At 43.6% G+C, this 12,037-nt stretch overlaps 1 protein-coding gene across 2 annotated transcripts in view; it reads right to left on the bottom strand.

Moving 5' to 3' along the window:
- LOC124614435 (annexin B9-like) overlaps positions 1–12,037 on the bottom strand; it is a 137,545-nt gene that overhangs the window by 18,078 nt on the left and 107,430 nt on the right. For both annotated transcript variants that reach the window (XM_047142944.1, XM_047142943.1), the window contains exons 6-7: positions 9,098–9,177; positions 8,360–8,432 (exon numbers count right to left, since the gene is read on the bottom strand). In XM_047142944.1, the coding sequence (XP_046998900.1) occupies positions 8,360–8,432; positions 9,098–9,177 (153 nt within the window). The remainder of the gene's footprint in view (positions 1–8,359; positions 8,433–9,097; positions 9,178–12,037) is intronic.

Raw genomic sequence — 12,037 nt, 5'->3', positions numbered from 1 at the left:
TCGTTGGAGTACTTCTTACTGTTGTGTGAAAAGTATCTAATTTCATGACAAGTGACTTTCAACTAGGATTTTCAATTCAACAAATTTGTCAACAACTTCTCCTTAATGTCAAAGGAAACAGATATGGCATTATCTGCTATGGTTGCTATAAGCACCACAAAAAATTTTGCACTACCTTGAGATATTTCTCGCAATGGCCCCCAGACATAATCAAAGTGTGGTTGTGTCAGAAGTCCATTTGAGTTCCCTTCTCATCTAATGAAGGTAGTGGATGTGATAAGACACTGCATCTAGTGAGATCAACATCACTCAATTTCCAACCTGTCACATATGGATTTTGCTCATATCTCATGAGTTCAGATGGTCTAACTGACCATGCAATACTTGCATATCACTTTTTGTAACTTTCAGCTTAGACTTTTTTTGTAAGTAAAACAAATTACCAAATCTGTTTGTAATCACTTTGACTTTACCATAAGTATATTTCATTACTGCATAAATGTCACTGTATGGTAGATGTCCACAACTGTTACCACTGAAATGAGCATGTAGAAAGTGGTTTCCAGCATTATGGAGTGTCTGCAGTTGTTTACATCACTTTTAGCTGTTACTTACATAATACTATTGTCTGCAAGCATTAAACTCCCTTATGCTTCTCTCATATGTGAATACTTTTGGATCTTTGCACATGTGAGATGGGCAACCACTACCCACACACCATAACATGGAGTCACAAAACCATGAAGCAAGCTCACTCACACATGCCAATGGCCTTGCCGCATCTGTAACACCGGTTCTCGTCAGATCACCAACGTGGGCTAGAGCTTGGATGGATGACCATCAGGTCTGCCAAGCACTGTTAGCAAGCAGAGTGCACTCAGCCCTTGCGAGGCAAACTAAGGTGCTACTTGATTGGAAGGTAGCACCTCTGGTCTCATAAAATGACATACGGCCGGGAAAGTGGTGTACTGCCCACATGCCTCTTTGTATCCGCATCACACCTGTGGGCTGAGGATGACACAGTGGCCGGTCGGTACCGTTGGGCCTTCATGGCCTGTTCAGTCAGAGTTTAGTTTTTTATGGCCTCATTCATAGAGAAATAGCAATGAGCTTTATCCACATTGTTGGCACCTTTTACACTTAGTTTCTTGAAAAAGCACTTGCATCTTTGTATCCCTTCTTGTTATAAAAGCTGCATTTGTATGCTGAGTTTTTACTTTTTTGTTTTGATTTTTGTTCTAATTTGTCACTGTCACACTCAGAACTTATTAGTATAATAGAAGGAAACATTCCACGTGGGAAAAATTATATATAAAAACAAAGATGAGGTGACTTACCGAACGAAAGCGCTGGCAGGTCGATAGACACACAAACAAACACAAACATACACACAAAATTCAAGCTTTCGCAACAAACTGTTGCCTCATCAGGAAAGAGGGAAGGGGAGGGGAAGACGAAAGGAAGTGGGTTTTAAGGGAGAGGGTAAGGAGTCATTCCAATCCCGGGAGCGGAAAGACTTACCTTAGGGGGAAAAAAGGACAGGTATACACACGCACATATCCATCCACACATACAGACACAAGCAGACATATTTAAAGACAAGGAGTTTGGGCAGAGATGTCAGTCGAGGCAGAAGTGTAGAGGCAAAGAAGTTGTTGAAAGACAGGTGAGGTATGAGTGGCAGCAACTTGAAATTAGCGGAGATTGAGGCCTGGCGGATGACGAGAAGAGAGGATCTACTGAAGGGCAAGTTCCCATCTCCGGAGTTTGGATAGGTTGGTGTTGGTGGGAAGTATCCAGATAACCCGGACGGTGTAACACTGTGCCAAGATGTGCTGGCTGTGCACCAAGGCATGTTTAGCCACAGGGTGATCCTCATTACCAACAAACACTGTCTGCCTGTGTCCATTCATGCGAATGGACAGTTTGTTGCTGGTCATTCCCACATAGAATGCATCACAGTGTAGGCAGGTCAGTTGATAAATCACGTGGGTGCTTTCACATGTGGCTCTGCCTTTGATTGTGTACACCTTCCGGGTTACAGGACTGGAGTAGGTGGTGGTGGGAGGGTGCATGGGACAGGTTTTACACCGGGGGTGGTTACAAGGATAGGAGCCAGAGGGTAGGGAAGGTGGTTTGGGGATTTCATAGGGATGAACTAACAGGTTACGAAGGTTAGGTGGACGGCGGAAAGACACTCTTGGTGGAGTGGGGAGGATTTCATGAAGGATGGATCTCATTTCAGGGCAGGATTTGAGGAAGTCGTATCCCTGCTGGAGAGCCACATTCAGAGTCTGGTCCAGTCCCGGAAAGTATCCTGTCACAAGTGGGGCACTTTTGTGGTTCTTCTGTGGGGGATTCTGGGTTTGAGGGGACGAGGAAGCGGCTCTGGTTATTTGCTTCTGTACCAGGTCGGGAGGGTAGTTGCGGGATGCGAAAGCTGTTTTCAGGTTGTTGGTGTAATGATTCAGGGATTCCGAACTGGAGCAGATTCGTTTGCCACGAAGACCTAGGCTGTAGGGAAGGGACCGTTTGATGTGGAATGGGTGGCAGCTGCCATAATGGAGGTACTGTTGCTTGTTGGTGGGTTTGATGTGGACGGATGTGTGAAGTTGGCCATTGGACAGTTGGAGATCCATTGCCCTCACCCACTTAATCCTTCACCTACACATCAACTCAGCCAATGAACACACCCGTCAACTCCTATCCTTAATAAAAGTCCTTAATCTTTCCTCTCCCACATCCACACCGGCTGTTCAGAGCATTCTCCTACAGGCCAACCGTAAATTAGAACAGCATGCCACCCTCCACCTCAAAAAACTATCCAATCTCCTGGTTTCCCACCTCCGGAAAGGCAACTCACTCACCCTTCACAACCTTTCCAGCAAACCTCAACCTCCTCTCATTGCACACAAACCCAGTCTCTCCCATTTACTCAATCTCCCACTTCCAGCTCCACTCCCTCCAAAACCTCAAAATTCCGATCAACACAATCTGGAACCACAACACCCTAATTCAGTAGTTAACCTTTCCTCCAAACCTCTCTCCCAATCCGAAACCTCTGTCCTATCCAAAGGCCTCACCTTCAGCCCCACTCCCAGATTCAACCAAACAGCTCTCGTCAAAGATTTACTGTCCTACACTCGTACTCTCTGCTGGAAGTATCACTTTGCCACGAAGAAAAATGATCCTAATCCTACTCCTAATGATCCGACTCCTCAAGACACCATCCAAATTGAACCCTGCCTGGAACAGTTCCGTCCTCCGTCACAGCGGGACCCACCTCCTCTTCCTCAAAATCACCCTCTCCAAACCTTCCAGGAATTTCTGACTTCCAGCCTTGCATCTCAATCCTCCTTAAAAAACCTTAATCCTACACCAAACATCACCACTGCTGAAGCCCAGGCTATCCGTGATCTGAAGGCTGACCGATCCATCGTCATTCTTACGGTGGACAAGTGTTCCACGACCGTGGTTCTTGATCGTCGGGAGTATGTGGCTGAGGGACTGCGTCAGCTTTCAGACAACACCACATACAAAGTTTGCCAAGGTAACCCCATTCCCGATGTCCAGGCGGAGCTTCAAGGAATCCTCAGAACCTTAGGCCCCCTGCAAAACCTTTCACCTGACTCCATCAACCTCCTGACCCCACCAACACCCCGCACCCCTACCTTCTACTTTCTTCCTAAAATCCACAAACCCAATCATCCCGGCCGCCCCATTATAGCTGATTACCAAGCCCCCACAGAACGTATCTCTGCCTACGTAGATCAACACCTTCAACCCATTACATGCAGTCTCCCATCCTTCATCAAAGACACCAACCACTTCCTTGAACGCCTGGAATCCTTACCCAATCTGTTACCCCTGGAAACCATCCTTGTAACCATTGATGCCACGTCCTTATACACAAATATTCCGCACGTCCAGAGCCTTGCTGCGATGGAGCATTTCCTTTCACGCCGATCACCTGCCACCCTACCTAAAACCTCTTTCCTCATTACCTTAGCCAGCTTCATCCTGACCCACAACTTCTTCACTTTTGAAGGCCAGACATACCAACAATTAAACGGAACAGCCATGGGTACCAGGATGGCACCCTCGTACACCAACCTATTCATGGGTCGCTTAGAGGAAGCCTTCTTGGTTACCCAAGTCTGCCAACCCACAGTTTGGTACAGATTTATTGATGACATCATCATGATCTGGACTCACAGTGAAGAAGAACTCCAGAATTTCCTCTCCAACCTCAACTCCTTTGGTTCCATCATATTCACCTGGTCCTACTCCAAATCCCATGCCACTTTCCTTGACGTTGACCTCCATCTGTCCGATGGCCAGCTTCACACGTCCGTCCACATCAAACCAAGCAACAGTACCTCCATTATGACAGCTGCCACCCATTCCACATCAAACGGTCCCTTCCCTACAGCCTAGGTCTTCGTGGCAAACGAATCTGCTCCAGTCCGGAATCCCTGAATCATTACACCAACAACCTGACAACAGCTTTCGCATCCCGCAACTACCCTCCCGACCTGGTACAGAAGCAAATAACCAGAGCCACTTCCTCGTCCCCTCAAACCCAGAATCCCCCACAGAAGAACCACAAAAGTGCCCCACTTGTGATGGGATACTTTCCGGGACTGGACCAGACTCTGAATGTGGCTCTCCAGCAGGGATACGACTTCCTCAAATCCTGCCCTGAAATGAGATCCATCCTTCATGAAATCCTCCCCACTCCACCAAGAGTGTCTTTCCGCCGTCCACCTAACCTTCGTAACCTGTTAGTTCATCCCTATGAAATCCCCAAACCACCTTCCCTACCTTCTGGCTCCTATCCTTGTAACTGCCCCCGATGCAAAACCTGTCCCATGCACCCTCCCACCACCACCTACTCCAGTCCTGTAACCCGGAAGGTGTACACGATCAAAGGCAGAGCCACGTGTGAAAGCACCCACATGATTTACCAACTGACCTGCCTACACTGTGATGCATTCTATGTGGGAATGACCAGCAACAAACTGTCCATTCGCATGAATGGACACAGGCAGACAGTGTTTGTTGGTAATGAGGATCACCCTGTGGCTAAACATGCCTTGGTGCACAGCCAGCACATCTTGGCACAGTGTTACACCGTCCGGGTTATCTGGATACTTCCCACCAACACCAACCTATCCAAACTCCGGAGATGGGAACTTGCCCTTCAGTATATCCTCTCTTCTCGTCATCCGCCAGGCCTCAATCTCCGCTAATTTCAAGTTGCCGCCACTCATACCTCACCTGTCTTTCAACAACTTCTTTGCCTCTACACTTCTGCCTCGACTGACATCTCTGCCCAAACTATTTGTCTTTAAATATGTCTGCTTGTGTCTGTATGTGTGGATGGATATGTGCGTGTGTATACCTGTCCTTTTTTCCCCCTAAGGTAAGTCTTTCCGCTCCCGGGATTGGAATGACTCCTTACCCTCTCCCGTAAAACCCACTTCCTTTCGTCTTCCCCTCCCCTTCCCTCTTTCCTGATGAGGCAACAGTTTGTTGCGAAAGCTTGAATTTTGTGTGTATGTTTGTGTTTGTTTGTGTGTCGACCTGCCAGCGCTTTCGTTTGGTAAGTTACCTCATCTTTGTTTTTATATATAATCAGAACTTATTAGGTTTTTCAAGAAATGTTTACATGGTTGTTAAAACATTGCGCACTCTCACTTTGTGTTCTTCCAAGATTTTTACTTTAAGCATTGTAACCCCTAGTAGATTATCACAGGATTCAATAGCACATCTGAAGTAATTGAAGCTACCTGGAAAACTGTGAAGCAGCATTGTTGTTGTTGTTGTTGTTGTTGTTGTTGTTGTCTTCAGTCCTGAGACTGGTTTGATGCAGCTCTCCATGCTACCCTATCCTGTGCAAGCTGCTTCATCTCCCAGTACTTACTGCAACCTACATCCTTCTGAATCTGCTTAGTGTATTCATCTCTTTGTCTCCCTCTACGATTTTTACCCTCCACGCTGCCCTCCAATGCTGAATTTGTGACCCCTTGATGCCTCAGAACATGTCCTACTAACCAGTCCCTTCTTTTTGTCAAGTTGTGGCACAAATTCCACTCCTCCCCAATTCTATTCAATACCTCCTCATTAGTTATGTGATCTACCCATCTAATCTTCAGCATTCTTCTGTAGCACCACATTTCGAAAGCTTCTATTCTCTTCTTGTCCAAACTATTTAGCATCCATGTTTCACTTCCATACGTGGCTACACTCCATACGAATACTTTCAGAAATGACTTCCTGACACTTAAATCAATACTGGATGTTAACAAATTTCTCTTCTTCAGAAACGCTTTCCTTGCCATTGCCAGCCTACATTTTATATCCTCTCTACTTCGACCATCATCAGTTATTTTGCTCCCCAAATAGCAAAACTCCTTTACTACTTTAAGTGTCTCATTTCCTAATTTAATTCCCTCAGCATCACCCGACTTAATTCGACTACATTCCATTATCCTTGTTTTGCTTTTGTTGATGTTCATCTTATATCCTCCTTTCAAGACACTGTCCATTCCGTTCAACTGCTCTTCCAAGTCCTTTGCTGTCTCTGATAAAATTACAATGTCATCGGCGAACTTCAAAGTTTTTATTTCTTCTCCATGGATTTTAATACCTACTCTGAAAATTACTGCTTATTTGGCATCTATTGCTTGAACTTGTCCACAGCATCTAAGAATTCAATAAGTTGATAGGTCACTTCACTGCTAGGTTGCATTTTGTGAATCATTAAGGGTGTGAGCACCACTGTTTCGTGAACAGGTCTCTTGGATGCATAGATTGATTTAAGTTTAAGCTGTATCTGACGTGATGTGCATTTTGCTTTAGCTTGGTGGCACTGGTGAACCAAATGAACCCTGCTTTTTCTTTTCTGTCTGCCACTAGCCTTACTTTCTATGAAATTTCTATGGCAGAGAACATTTTACCTTCATCAGACACTCCATGTTGCAGCACGACTCTAGATATATACTCCTAGCAGCAGTGCCTTGAATTTTATTCTCCATGTGTCTTAATTATCACACAACAGCATTTCTGTTTTAATCCTGTGTACAGCAGTCATGTATGCCATACTTCTCAAGTTAATGAACTTATTTCCCCACTTTTCATTTCATGAATTTAAGTTTTCATCTAATCAAAAAATGTTGTGTTTGCCTGTTACATAACATGGAGCACAAACTGTGGAATGAACTTTGATAATACACACACAAAATGTAATTACAGGACAACTTTAATCATAACTCACTGCATGGAGAATAACATAGAACTACCAACAATTTACTTTAAAGCATGCACAGTGATATCTATTACATAGCAGTAAAATTTGAATCTCAACAGAATGTGTGCCGTTTTGTTAGTGTACTCCTCTGAACTGATGAGGAAGGATGTCCGCACTGCTCCATGCACTCAGAGATGTTAGCTGGCAACAGAAGATAAGGGAAGAATAGAAGAAAGTGCAGAACCTCTGACTCATCATGGTATCAACAGTGGAACCGATGAACTGGAAGCTGCCACCAATGCACTGACAGCTGCTAATGCAGACTCCTGACAAGGACACAGATGACATCTGCAGTCAGCTGAAAGGCTGTCCACAGAAGCAGCAACAACAGATTCCAACATAGATGCAATGAAAGACCACAAGTCAGAAGTGAGTGGATGAAGGTGAAGAAATTCCAGCATCTGACAACAGCGAATCGGGGGACAGAGTGTGTAAGATAGACCCTTCATGCCATTCCATTGGCTAGCAGCTAAAGATGGAAATGTGTTTGACCTAAACTTCCAGAATGAATGATGGCCATGACTTGTCTCCGTTCAGAAAGGGGAGGACTGGGAGATGGCACAACTGGGGCAGACTGACTACAGTCAGTCTTTTCAAATTGAGACCTCCTAATAAAAAATAAAGCAGTCAGAAAATAAAGCAGTCAGAAAAACCAAAATGACAAGTACATTTAGATTTGGCACAAACAAAGGAACTGTCTCCACACCATGTTAAAACACACACACACACACACACACACACACACACACACACACACACACACACACACACACAGCCTTTTCATTCATTTGTGTGATTATCCTGAGAAAGTACATGATCTTTACCTCCAGCACTATATATGATGCCAAAAATAAACATTCACTGATATTAAGTGAGCAGAAGAGACAGTGGGAGTGGGAGAAGTATGGTGATGAGAATACATACTTTGGAGAAGAGAATGGGTATCTTGCATGAAAAAGAAACTTCTAGTGACTGAAAAATACCTGTCACGACAAAGCAAAGCTTTTTATGCCTTTTAACTACAAAAGTGGATAAAAATATTCTTACCTGCCCTGAGCAAGGCCTGAGCATCTCTGGCAGCAGCAGCCTGATCAACTGAGTAATTCTCATCACGATTCCCCTGTATAAATCACAAATATATATGTATTAAAAGAAACATATGGTCTTCAGAAAGATGAAAATAAATCCCCTTTAATAACCACAATCATTTAATTGTAATTTTTGAACAAAAATTACAATATCCAACAAATAGTGACAATAATAATCATCATCATTGTCCACTTATTAAAATAAAATTTCCTTTACCTTTGGACAACATAAAATTTTAGTCCACAGCATTAGCATCAACTCACCACTTAAGAGACAAAATTGCTATCCATTATTTACATTTAGGATGCAAAATGTTTAGTACTGCTGACAAATTATAAACGTGAAAGTGACAATGCTATCTTAGCTTTCAGAACAATTAGTTCCTCTTGGGGAGGACAGGCACACGCACACATGCACAAAAATACCATTTTCTTTCACAGAATCTACTGTAGGCTTATTCTTGGACTCTCTAGCTTCATATCAATTATGCTTTTGCCCATTAATTTATTAAATATACAATATATACTGATTTATGCTGCCTGCCTCTGGCAGAAATACTCTGAATGTTTCAGTGGATGCAAATAAACTGATAATTTGTAAAGCATGGTTATACTTTTGCTATTACCATATTTCATGGCACTTTATGCATAAAACATTCTTTTGTGGACAAATGAGTTACAACTTTTTTAAACATACCACACAGAGAGATCTCATGAGCCGTTTGAAGTGTCCCGAAGTGTCACTGGCCAAATCTTGTTCAAGAGAAGTCCTGTACACTGAAAATGAAAGACTTTTTAATGATATGCCCAGAAATGGGGTTACAGATTTTTCAGTAACTGAATACAAGCATAAAAATCAGAATTAATTTTCTTTCATTATGACTATTTTTCAGTCCATATAAACATGCTACAAACCCATCTCTCAATTTTCTATGGAACTACACAATAACATGGTGGCTACAGTTTCAGCACAACACCACTATTAACTCTGATTTCTGCATGTAAGCTTTCTACACACTTTATTGAGCACTGAATCACCGTCACCTACTCTGCTACCAGCACTTTGAACACAATTCACTTGGTGCAATTAGACACCGAGTTACTACTATGGCCTGTCCTACCATTTGGTGAATATTTATTAGGTGCTGCCTGTGACCTCTTGTCATCTGAATTCTACTATCACCAAGCCCAAATAAATTGACTTTGAATATTTTTAAATTTTGAAGTTTTCCATAAATGAATTACTGTACTAGCAAAGCAACAAAGATGAAGACTCAATAATTTTGGAGTAAAAAGATTACTCAACAAACAGTATAAGTAGTGAAACATTGCCATGCACACAAGAAAGAATGAAAATTTCTACCTATGCAGCTACAGTGTGCTACTGAACACACACTGCCTGCATGGCAATTTGGCAGGTGGGCTGCAGTTCAGGACTGTCAGGTGGGCCAGGGTGGGGTGGCATGGGTGGAGGGAGAAAGAGGGGAGAAGGGGGAGAAGGGGTTTGGAGAGATGGCTGGTGGCTCAGAGGGAAGCAGGAGGTGTACGGCAAGGAGAGGTGGCAGATACCTGGGCTATGACTGTGACATGCGGGCACCAGAGCCAGTTAGTTCATGTGGTACACAATGACATGAAAGCATTAATGGTGACTGGGTGACTGTTAGGTGGGGGGAGTGGGTGCATGTTCTGCCACTGAGTGGTCAAATCTGTTCTTTGCTGTAGTTGGGCAGTAGTCGTTCATTCTGGTGGGCAAGTGGTTGTCAGTAATGCCCATTTAAAATGCTGTGATGAGCATCAACAAAAGCAAAACAAGGATAATTGAATGTAGTCGAATTAATTGGGGTGTTGCTGAGGGAATTAGATTAGGAAATGAGACACTTAAAGTAGTAAAGGAGTTTTGCTATTTGGGGAGCAAAGTAACTGATGATGGTTGAAGTAGAGAGGATATAAAATTTAGACTGGCAATGGCAAGGAAAGCGTTTCTGAAGAAGAGGAATTTGTTAACATCGAGTATAGATTTAAGTGTCAGGAAGTCGTTTCTGAAAGTATTTGTATGGAGTGCAGCCATGTATGGAAGTGAAACATGGATGATAAATGGTTTGGACAAGAAGAGAATATAAGCTTTTGAAGTGTGGTGCTACAGAAGAATGCTGAAGATTAGATGGGCAGATCACGTAACTAATGAGGAGGTACTGAATAGAATAGGGGAGAAGAGGAGTTTATGGCACAACTTGACAGGAAGAAGGGACCAGTTGGTAGGACATGTTCTGAAGCATCAAGGGATCACAAATTTAGCATTGGAGGGCAGCGTGGAGGGTAAAAATCGTAGAGGGAGACCAAGAAATGAATACACTAAGCAGATTCAGAAGGATGTAGGTTGCACTAAGTACTGGGAGATGATGAAGCTTGCACAGGATAGAGTAGCATGGAGAGCTGCATCAAACCAGTCTCAGGACTGAAGACAACAACAACAACAACAAAAACAACAACAAAATGCTGTGCAGAAATTGCAGAAAAATAGCATGGCTGCTTTCACAGGTGGACCTGTCTCTGATGTGTTATGGTAAGTCTGTGATGAAACTAGAGTAGGATGTGGGTGGGTGAGTAGCACAGGATATGCATCAGCTTCCCGGGGATATGACCATGTGCTGTGTGGCAATGGGTTGGGAGTGGGAGTGGCGTAGGGATGGACCAGTATGCTGTGTAGGTTGGTTGGGCAGCTGAACAACACTGCACAAGAAGTGGGAAGGATCAGGATAGGATGTCCATTTCCAAGCATGTTTATGTATCAAGGCCCTGGTGAAGGTCTTTATGAGACCAGTGTACCGGGCATTCCCTCAAAGGAAATGTTTATCACTGCAGATACGCAGTCTACCAGTAACCTGGCTAAATAGGAATAACATTTTTGTGTGGAAGGGGAGAGAGCTGTCAAAATGCAGCTACTGTTGGTTAGTGGGCTTGATATGGATAAAGCCTTTAGAGTGGCGGAGGTTGATGTCCAAGGTGGTGGCACATTGTGATGGGAAGCATTAGATGAAGTGGATGGGGGAGAGGGTGTTTAGGCTGAAGAGGAATGAGGATAGAGGATAGAGTGACCTTGTCCTGTGTCCAGAACATGAGAATTTCATCAATAAACATGAGACAGACAAGAGGTTTCAAAATTTGGGAGACTGAAGATTTCCTGTAGATGTCCCATAGCCACAGTAGCTGTTCTGCAGACTTTTTTATATACCTTTATACATACACCTTATATACTTTTATATATGTAATTGGCAAGGTATATAAAGAATACAGTAGTGGGTTTAGAGTCTGAAGGATGTTGGGAGAGGTAGTGCATGATAGCAGCAAGGCCACGAGCATGAGGCATGTTTATGTGTAAGGAGTTGGCATCAACAGTGATGAGTTGGGATCCAGGGGAAATAGGGTGGGGATGCTCTAGAATCAGTGGAAGAAATGGTTTGTAGATGCGAGTTGCTAGGCTATGGGCAATTGGTTGGAGGTGCTTGGTCAACATGCATTGGGAGCACAGCAACCATCTGCAATGGGACATCCAGGACTGTTGGATTTATAGATTTCAGGAAGTATGTAGAATGTGGTTGTGCAGGAGGTCTATGGAGTGAGGAGAGATAGGGATGCA

This window comes from Schistocerca americana, chromosome 1, assembly GCF_021461395.2.
Source record: "Schistocerca americana isolate TAMUIC-IGC-003095 chromosome 1, iqSchAmer2.1, whole genome shotgun sequence".
NCBI lineage: Eukaryota > Metazoa > Arthropoda > Insecta > Orthoptera > Acrididae > Schistocerca > Schistocerca americana.
This window is presented reverse-complemented; position numbering and strand designations above follow the sequence as displayed.